Source organism: Cyprinodon variegatus, unplaced genomic scaffold (assembly GCF_000732505.1).
Source record: "Cyprinodon variegatus isolate N-32 unplaced genomic scaffold, C_variegatus-1.0 Scaffold156, whole genome shotgun sequence".
Lineage (NCBI taxonomy): Eukaryota > Metazoa > Chordata > Actinopteri > Cyprinodontiformes > Cyprinodontidae > Cyprinodon > Cyprinodon variegatus.
Genome location: NW_015150609.1, coordinates 412,405 through 422,677, shown reverse-complemented (window position 1 = coordinate 422,677; position 10,273 = coordinate 412,405). Strand labels below are relative to the sequence as shown.

Genomic DNA, 10,273 nt, shown 5'->3' with positions numbered 1-10,273 from the left:
ATAATGATGAACTTCTATAAAACCTGAGTTATGGCGATCTAATCCTGTCCTTAAAATGTCCCTTTAATTTAAAATTCAAGTCAGTTTTATGGGCAAAGCCATTAAGTTCATCTTTAATGTTTAAGATTGTGACGCTGTTTGATTGTGTGTATTTTGTATCAGGTTTTATTTGCTGTTTGTTGTTTTTTTATAGTGTTCAGGTCACTGCGGGTCACTCCTAAAAAGGACCTTTTTTAGGAGTGACTGATTTTTCAGGATTAATTTCATGATTCATGTATGTGCTTGTTAAACCCTGATAATACCTGCCTGTTAGATGTTAAGGCTCATGTTTTCCCAAGCAGTTTATCCAGTTAGAACAAGATTGGGAAATAAAAGGGGAGTAATGCATTCGGGCTGTCCTTGATCTAAAAAGACCGTGTATAATCTTGATATGGCTGGAGCCAGTGAATTCTCATTTACAAACATGTGTATGATGTGATGATGTGGCAGGGTGGGACCCTGGAGATGGATAAAATGATTCTTTGGAACATTATTCACTGCTGACTCTAGCAAATTGAACCGGATGCTCCAGCCTCCCTGGTCTGAGTAAGATTACCATTCTGTAAGGGCTGTTATGTTTTCTATTCATTTCATACTAGAAACCCTATAAAGTGTTATCTGAAGTGTTCATTCAAAGTGATCCCTTCTCAGGAAAGAACCGCGTAGAGGAAAATTAAAGATGTAAACACAGCTTTCCTTTTACAAAATAAGTTATTTTCCTGGTTAAATAAAGAATTTAAACATGCATAATTTATGGTGCTCTCTGGCAGAAGACTAAAGCCTCCTTGAAAGATATCTAAAAAAAAAAACAACAATCTATGCATTTAATTGCTAGCTTTGAAAAAGTAAATTCTGTTTTCAAGGAAGACCACATTTTTAACAAGCTACATTTAAAAGCCACCAATATTTCCACCATTCCGTTCCCGTGGTTAACACTCCTTTAATAAGACAAGAGAGGCATTCTGGGAATCACTCCTGTTACCTGACACCTATACGTCCCAGAAGCTGTAAGCCAGCTGTGTATACTGACAGCATGCAGGGGTCTAGCCTGCATGGTCATTAACTTATTTGATTAGTAATCAAATTACAAACAATTTCATTACTATTACTAATAACATTGTATGATCTGGTGAACTGTAAAGTGCCTTGAGATGATGTGTTGTGAATTGGCACTATATAAATAAACTGAATTGAATTTAATTGAAATATTGCACACTTCAAGAGAATATATAAGTTTATAAATAATGAGTATAAATACAAATGTGATTAAATGAACGGTTCCTGCATTCAAGCGTAGGCTTAAAACTTTCCTTTTTGGTAAAGCTTATAGTTAGAGTGGCTCTGGTTATCCTGAGCTATCTCTATAGTTATGCTGCTATAGGCTTAGACTTCTGGAGGACATAGGGACCCCTATTTCATCATCTGCTTCATTCTATCTCTATTCTCCCACTCTGCAGAATCTGTTAGTTCAATCTCTAATGTTCTGCTCTCTCTGCTTTTTCTCATAGTAGCTTTCCCTCTTCTGTTCCTGTTTGGCTGTGACACCATCCTGTAGAGAAATATCAGCTGTGCTGCTGCCATCAACACCTTTGTTGGATGTCGGCCTGTTTTTCAGTGTAGTTCTGTTTCTGACTGTGACTGGCTGGATGTGCTCTCTTCATCCTCTGACATGGGAGCTGGCTCAGAGCTCGTCTGCCTGGCTGTGTGTTTCCTGGACGGGGCTGCCTTTTACAATTGCCTTTGGTATCTCTGCTTCTGTCTCCTTGAACCCCAGTCGGCCTCAGCAGATGCCCGCTCACACTGAGCCTGGTTCTGCTGGAGGTTTCTTCCTGTTAAAAGGAAGTTTTTCCCCTCCACTGTCACTACAAGCATGCTTAGTGTGAGGGTTTGCATTCGAGTCAATGAGTCGATGCAATCAACTGGTTTTCCTTAGATAGAAAACTTTCAACCAATCTGACTGGATGATCTGGTGCCTTGAGATGATGTGTTGTGAATCGGTGCTATAGAACTAAACTGAATTGAATTCACATTAAGCTCTGATCTAGAGAGGATTAAGTAATCTGTATTTGCTGGTATTTTGATATGTGTTGTTATAGTGGCCATACATGCATATGCCTCTGCATACACACACATATGCATGTATGGGTTTTAAATTAAGAACTTGTTTAACGATAAAGGGACAGGACTAGATAAACTATAGCTTTATCATGCTCCCTTTCAAACATCTTGAGATTTGTTTACAAAATCTTTTGTTTGATGTTTCATGTTATTAATTTACTTAACTTGTTTAACTGCTCCATGTGTAAACATGTGTATAATGTTCGAAATAAAGAATAAAAAAAAATAAATAAATACAAAAATGTCTGTGTACTTACCGTGGGGATTTTTCAATGATGGTGTTGCTTCCCTGAATGTCTGATAAAGGCATCCGAGGCGTCCTTCTGGTCTCGCCTGGTCACAAACAAACCGGTATTAAAGAATGCAAAACAAAATAAAACAAAAAAATCCTGAATAAATTCATGGATTCACAGAAAGGACAAAACAAGACAGTCACACAGCAGCAAACAAAAAACACACTTCTAACTCCATGGTGTTATTGCAGTAAGTGTTTGGTGACTTTTTATGATCCATACAACCTACCGAGGATGATTTAGTATTAAATGGAAATCTGTGGGGTTAACAGTGACTTGCTCTCGTTAGTGCTGAAATGTGAGAGATGAAGCTAAAGAGTTATTTACATTAGTCTAGACTAAACTTATTTGATTAGTTATTTTAAAGATGACCCCCATTTAAATACCCAATAGAAGTGAAAATCTAAGTGCGGTGGCAGAGTGAAAGGGCTGTGGTGATTAACTATCATTTCCTCTGAGGTCGTGCTGAAGAGTCACAGAGATCTACAGTGTTAGCCTACTCAGAAAGCAAACTGGGACCGAACGTTATACCATTCTCTGTTTCATCATCACTTTGCACAACAATTTCACTCTCATCTGGAGCTGCAAGGTAGCAAAGAACAAACACAAAAAAACATTTGAGTGTAATGAGAAGTTCATGATGCGTGTCCAACACCGTGTGAAAAAGCTGCCTGTGAGCGAGTTAGTCAGGAAACTGTCGGTGTCATTATTTCCCATCACCGGTACACAATTTGTTAGCGACATCTGATGTGAAGCGGAGCTGAAATGTCAGCTACACTAACAGGCTATAATGTGAGCTACACCCCCTGAGAAACGACCCACAGACTCGCTGGTGCCCCGGATTAAAGTCAGCAGGCAGAGCACTGCCACCATGCATCCATGGTTCTGCAGAAGTAGCCACATGTAACAGAAGTGACAGAATGGTTGAAGCATGCTAATGAACATCATGCAAGAAGGAAACCGAGGGATCAGAGACCAAGCATCTAGTCTACCACTGGAGCTGCAGTGAACACAATAAAAATAAATTAATAAACATCACAAAAAAACTTTCATAATGTTTGAACCTTTTCACATTTAATGACATAAAGTCGAATTCAGTTAATGGGATTTCACGTGACAGACAACAAAAGGATAACTACTGTATAAAATTGATTGCTTCTCATATTTTTCCACAGTTTTAAAAAAAAATGAGTCTATATTTAAAGCAATGCCTCTAAAAAAGTTCCAGTACCTTATTTTTTCATTCCTTCTAATATAACCTCAATATAAAGCATCACAGCTTCTTACTAAAGTCAGTGTCTTGAGAGAATAATGCTGAAGACCAGCATGGAGGCCAAGCAACACGATATCCTGAAGAAGGCTGAAGCCCTGTTAGGATATAAAACCACATTTTCCATTTTTTAAACATCTGATCTTAATTTGAGAAACAGTTAAGGTCTCCATGGAAACTCTAAAGGAGCTGCAGAGATTTACAGCTCAGGTGTGAGAATCAAATGACGGGACATTTATTTGACCGGCTCTACATAAACCTGGTTTTGTAGGTAACAAAGTAAGAGAAGAAAGTCCAATTTATTTACTGCCAAAAACCACTTATTGTAAACTCTATATATATGGACAGTGGTTTAGTTTTGGTGAAAATGAAAAAACCTAGATTTTTAACCTGAAAGCACTGAAGTAACAGTGGCCATTACTCTGAACACACCATTCCCCAGCAAAACAAGGTGAAGGCAGCATCATGCAATGGGCAGCATCAATGCTGGTCTTCAGCAGTGTCAGAACAGCTGATCGGAATAGATAAGAAAATGCTAAATTTAGGACAAACCTTAAAGAAAAGCTGGGCCAGAGGTTCATCTAACAGTAAGGACAATAGCTCTACAAGGAAGCAGGAGCAACCATGGAACAGATTAGAACAGGGGTGGATTATTCTAGTTTATGAGGGACTCTATTAGATTTATCTTTTGGTTCAAAACCTGAAACGAGTAATTTGGTGAGTGAGAACTGATTGGATATTGAAGAGGTAATTCAGCTACCCAGGTTTGCTGGACCAAGGATGAATCAAACATTTGCAGGATAATGGCCTTCAGGAACTGGAAATGCCCCTCTGGTTTAGAGGGAATTGCATACTATGGTGGCAAAGCCCAGTCAAAGTACAGACTTTAATCAAACTGAGTTGATGATACACATCTTAAAGGTATAGTGGAGGATTATCTATTTACGTGTGGATCATCAAAATAAGTGGTCCTCCTAATCATCAATCATTCTGGTGATATGTTTATGTAAGGCCGTCCTACGTGCTCGTCCCCATTTTCACTTACCAGTGGAGAGTCTGAAAAATTTAAAATCTTCTTTTGGAAAGTGAGCCTGTATGAGCGATGCAGACACCATCTTTTAAACAGAGCGTGCACTATGAGAAATGGGCTTGTGCACGCTCTCACACACTTTTAATTGGTGTTCCCTTTCTGGAGCGGGTACAGGGTTGTGCATGTGCATTTTGTAAAAAGTGGAGAGGGCGGCTCTTTTCAAAAATTCGCTAAAATCCTCCACTATATCTTTAAGCTGATTTTCAAACTGGTTTGCCAGGAATAGGCAGAAAAGGCAGTCGATAGATTTGCAAAGGAGTGGATAGGTACTGCAGAAGTCTTGCATGTAACTGATGCTATAGAAGCTAAATGTTGGAAAGAAATACTCACAAACACAAATTATCTGTAAGAAACTTTGAAAACATTTATCATTTTCATTCAACCACACATATTAGTACTACTTTGTGTTCTATCACATAAAATCCCAATGTTTTAATTTGTATTTCCTGGATGAGACAAAATGTGAAAAGGTTTCAAGCCACTGCACAGGTTATAGATTAGTAGCCACGATGTGGCTACAGTAGAGCTGATGATGTTGGTCGTTCTCATCCCAACCGTTTTCCAAAGTCATGGTCTAATATCAAAGTTAGGAAAGGTTATTGTTTTCTTGGCAGCCTTACTGTACTTCTCCTCTTTGCATCTCTGCAGGATCTCTAAGCTTCTCTGATGCACAGGGTGCTGCAGAAAGCTAAAACTATCCATTTTTTTCAGTACTGCACAGGGAGCAGCGTCATCATGCCCTTGGAGAAGCAAAACAAAAAGGAAAGAAAGGAGAGAAAGAAAAACATAAGGACAGAGTAGAGAGAAAAGGGAGAGAGAGAGAAATAAAGAGATTAGACAGTGCAGAAGTGGAGGATCACAGGAGATGCAGTTTTCTACTTGAACAAGAGAAGATGGCAGACATTTCAAAACGGAACTATGAGGTTTCCCCCTATGGGTCTCTGTGTACAGTCAGGGCCAAAGGTTTTTTGCCATTTTCAAATGTACTGCTTCAGTTTTCTCTGGTTTTAAATTATTTTTTTCCATTATAAAGTTCAATCATAGTAGAACTGAGTCTCATTGTAATTTTGCACTGAAACAAAACGATCAGCTAAATCATTTTCATTGTTAACATTCAGTACCTCCCTCTGAGGAATCCAGGATTATTTTACCACCACTGCAGAGCTTGGTTGGTGCAGGCAGAAGGTGGGTGTGGGTGGATCTGTACACACACTAGCTACGTTTACATGCACAAAATTTCCCTGATCCGTTTTAAAACCTGGTTGATTGGAAATTCAAAATCTCTGTTTACATGGACACTAAATAAAATTATCCCATCATGACGTGTATAAACGAACCAAACTATTGATCAGAATAAAATTAGATTAGTAGCACTGCTGCCTTGCAGCAAGAAGGTTCCGGGTTCGATTCCCAGCCGAAGTCTTTCTGCATGTTCTCCTTGAGCATGCGTGGGTTCTCTCTGGGTACTCCAGCTTCCTCCCATAGTCCAAAAACATTAGGTTTCTCTAAATTCTCTTCTTAGGTGTGAGTGTGTGGTTGTTTGTCTCTGTGTTGCCCTGCGATGGACTGGCGACCTGTCCTTGGTGTTCCCCGCCTCTCGCCCGTAGACAGCTGGAGAAGGCACCAGCACCCCTCACCACCCCAGCAGGGATAAGTGTGACTGAAAAGGGATGGACGGATGGACTTTAGTAGTAGAAGAAGAAGAAGCTGCCCGCTTGTCCGTACTTCTCAATTCTCAACTTTAGCTAATCTTGGCAAATGTCCCTTACATTTCTGTCTCTTCAGTTCTTCAGTTATGTCTGTTGATGTAGTTTTATGGACCTTCATCGCATCATACTTTTGTTTATGGTGGTCCTTTTGCTTAAGGGTCAGTGGTACCTTATGGTAACATTTCTTCGCTACAGGGGTAGAAGAGGGCATGTTCATCCACACATTACATTTTGTCAGATTGGACCGAATCTTCAGTCCGACACGTTTGCATGAAACATTTTCCATCTGATCAGGCATTCAATACAATATCTGTGTCCATGTAAACGTAGCTAATGAAACACAGACAACATCCTAGTGGAAACTCCTATCCAAGACAAGGATCTTGGAGAATTATTCACCAAAATGTGCAAGAATGCAGAACAGAGCCCTTCTGCAGGCATATTTTATCCGTTTTCCGAAGACTGCCGTGAATACAGTGCCATCAACACATCATCCGGGTTTAACGTCTTCCAGCCATTCAGAACCAATTTGGAGTAACATTTTCCAGGGTGATGTAAAGTAAAGACAAAATGCACAAATAATAACAAATTACTTAAAGTTTAAAACTCTTAAATCAAACCAGATGTCAGAAATCTTGATGGATCTTAAACCCATTGAGAACACGGAGATATTTCTCTAAAACAGAAGCCAATTAAATGTGATCAGTTCCAACCACTAACCGTTCAGGAATGTCCTCGATTGGCCAGGATTTGGCTAAAATGTCGATATGAGACGTACTGAGGAGGAAGCTGAGCTCCGTCAGTGCTGGCTCCTCTGAAAACTGATACGTTTGCTGATTGGATGCATTTGAAGCTCCTGGCTTTAATTACAAATCAGCAACAGCAACATGCTGAATTAACCTCATTAATCCAAAGGTTTGTATCACTGGCAAAACATTTGGCCAAGACTGTAGATGCTTAACCCATAAGCCTCTTCCATGCATTAAACTCTATTTTCTTTTTCTACACATTTAGCCTCTTTAGACAAGATAATTGCAAGTGACTACATCAGTTCATTAGAATTTTGTCAAGAATAACATTAAAACATTGCATAGATTTCTCCTTAAACATTTTATGTTAACACTGATTTATTCTGAGGTTTAGTTAAAGGATTTTTAACCATCTATTCAAACATCTACAGCGAAACTGAAGGAAAGGCTTTAGAGGGAGCAGGATGTGTGTCTGATTCACACACTGACGCTCATTTTAAAATGATCTATACTGATATTTATGGCATCAAAAGAGTCATTTTAAAAGTGAACTCTAAAGGGAGAAAAGGGCATTCAAAAGAAGAGGAAGCTGAGAGAGGCGAAGAGCAGGGACTTCTGTAAAATCTATGGTAAAACTCCTGGCACTATAAAACAGTACAGATTGAGGACTACAGATGGGAAAACTGAATTAAAAGTCGTATTTATTATCCTTCCAACAAGTCCTGGGCAGTAACTGTTCGTACAGTTTTACTTCTTTTAATAAGATGCTAAAAATGGACATATTTCGCATTTATCTTTCAGCTTGGCTTAGTCATTTTATCCAAATAAAATATGCAATATATAACAGTTTTTTTCAGTTGGAATTGTATCTGGTTTAAGCAGCAGTTTGATGTGACTAGGGTTGAGTATTGGCATGGGTGTTGCGATACGACACAAATTGCGATACTTTGGTTATCGCGATTTTTCAATATCTCAATATATTGCAATATTTTTCCCAGCTATCTAATTAAATGTATAGGGGGGAAAAAAGCAAGTGTTGTAAATTTTCATCAGAAGAAAGTGATTGTTTAGTTATTTTGGCATCCATGATGTTTAGGGTTTGAGTCTTGACTGCCTCAACTACCGCTATGGCTCTGCGCTGCACAGCAAAATGGCTCCACAGCGCCATCTACCAGAGTGGAGGTGCAGAGGTAGCTAATTTTCCCTCATTGTTTTAGGTTAAAATGTTTTTTAATTCCTTGAAAGATCAATATCATATCGGGCAGCCGGAAATCATGATATATCGGCAAATATACTTTTTCCCCACACCCCTTGTTGTAACAAAATATTCTAAATATCAATAAAAAATATTTGGACATTTTTTCAAATATATGTTAATAGCCTAATACAATGAATTTTAACCCGATGTTTTTTTTTTACTGTCTTACTAGTCCACGCTGACTCGCCTCACAATAGTCGGGGTCTTTTTAATGTTTCTCTATATGCAGTTATTACAGTAGTGCAACATTTAACACTTTAAAGGAATTTAACCAGTTGCTATAGATGTATTTTCTCACCAGTCTTCTTGTGCGTGTGTCTCTTTCCAGCCTCTCTAAAAGCCACCAAGGCCCTGAAGTACGCTCTGAGTACCGCCCAGCGGAAAGTAGCCGAAGGGTCGATGCCGATCAGGCTGCAGATAAACGCATTCTTGCTGCTTTTTAGCAGAGCTACGATGTCAGGCCGCATGTGATCCGTGTTCTTCTCCCTAAAATCCTGGGTTGGTATACGAATTATTCTATGAAATATTCTGAATTTCCTTCCATCTGGATAGAAATCATCATCTTTCACTTAAAAGGAGATATCCAACTGACCTTAACGCCGTATTTGACTTTACCAGCATAGTGTCTGATGATGAAGGCGGGCTCCATGACGGCAGGGAACTCGATGTAGCTGTTTCCTTCATGCTGCCGCTTGAACTTATCCAACAGCGTCTGATTGGTGGCTTGAGGGAAGCTGCAGTTAAGAAGATAGCACTTTAAAGAACAAAAGATCCTGCATCTGCTTTAAATGCTCGAAAAAACAACAGAAAATCCGTGCACCAAAGCACTTGTTTCAAGCTGTCACATCGTGGATCCCAGATCATTAATCATAAAAAAAAAACTTTTAACAGGTTTTTGATCTTTACTCTGAGCATAAGTTGATGAAGAACAGAAAAAAGTCATAAATCTGATCTGCAACCTGTTAGAAGAGATCCCACCCCAGTAAGATGACATGATGCTCCTCTTTTCCACAAGCTGAATCCCTGTTCTGAGGCCAGCCAGGATGGTTAAGCTTCACTCACATGTTCTCAATTACATCTGGGCTCCATACACTTTGGGTTTCACCTTGATTGTATTTATTTTCTGAGTTTTTTAGGATGCCATTTTCTATTCCTTACAACATCAACTAATAACTTTAATGAATTTATGCTCAAAATTGAGCAGGAAACTATACAGCTGGGCGTACTGTATAGTTGGGAGTACTGATGTCTGCTGAGGCGCAACATTAAAACACATTTAGAGTTAACGCTGCTGCAGCAGCTATCCGCCTGCTTTTTGTTGCTTTTTTGTTGTTTTGCACACGGAAAGAAATAATTAAAGTCATAAATCTGTAAAAAAAAAAAAAAAAAAAAAAAGATTGTGTAATTTCAACAAAGGTAGCAGTGACTTTAGTGATTTCAGGTCAGATTTCTTTATGTGTCATTAATAGCAACAGCCAGAGAATCTATTAAGAAAAAAAAGAAAAGACGAGGCGTTTACAGGAAGAAGATGAAGGAAGAACGAGACACCAGGGGATCTGGAACAGAGTGAAACCTGAGCTTCAAAAACAAGACAGCTGAAAGACTGTGCTTTCCGGCTTTTCCATGAGGGAAAAATCTGTATCAGTGCTTAACAGGAGAGAAAAAGAATTAAAGAAGGAAATATTGTTCCTAAATTAGCCATGGATGTCACAGAATCTTTTCCTGCTCTGAATCAACTGAAAAGAAA

At 39.0% G+C, this 10,273-nt stretch overlaps 1 protein-coding gene across 5 annotated transcripts in view; it reads right to left on the bottom strand.

The window, feature by feature from the left end:
• myo9a (myosin IXA) overlaps positions 1-10,273 on the bottom strand; it is a 141,503-nt gene that overhangs the window by 40,221 nt on the left and 91,009 nt on the right. For 3 of the 5 annotated variants that reach the window (XM_015377580.1, XM_015377584.1, XM_015377582.1), the window contains 5 exons: positions 9,119-9,260; positions 8,825-9,020; positions 5,431-5,550; positions 2,982-3,032; positions 2,415-2,490 (listed from right to left, as the gene is read on the bottom strand). In XM_015377580.1, coding sequence (XP_015233066.1) covers positions 2,415-2,490; positions 2,982-3,032; positions 5,431-5,550; positions 8,825-9,020; positions 9,119-9,260 — 585 coding nt within the window. The remainder of the gene's footprint in view (positions 1-2,414; positions 2,491-2,981; positions 3,033-5,430; positions 5,551-8,824; positions 9,021-9,118; positions 9,261-10,273) is intronic. The other 2 variants (XM_015377581.1, XM_015377583.1) reach the window with 2 other exon arrangements.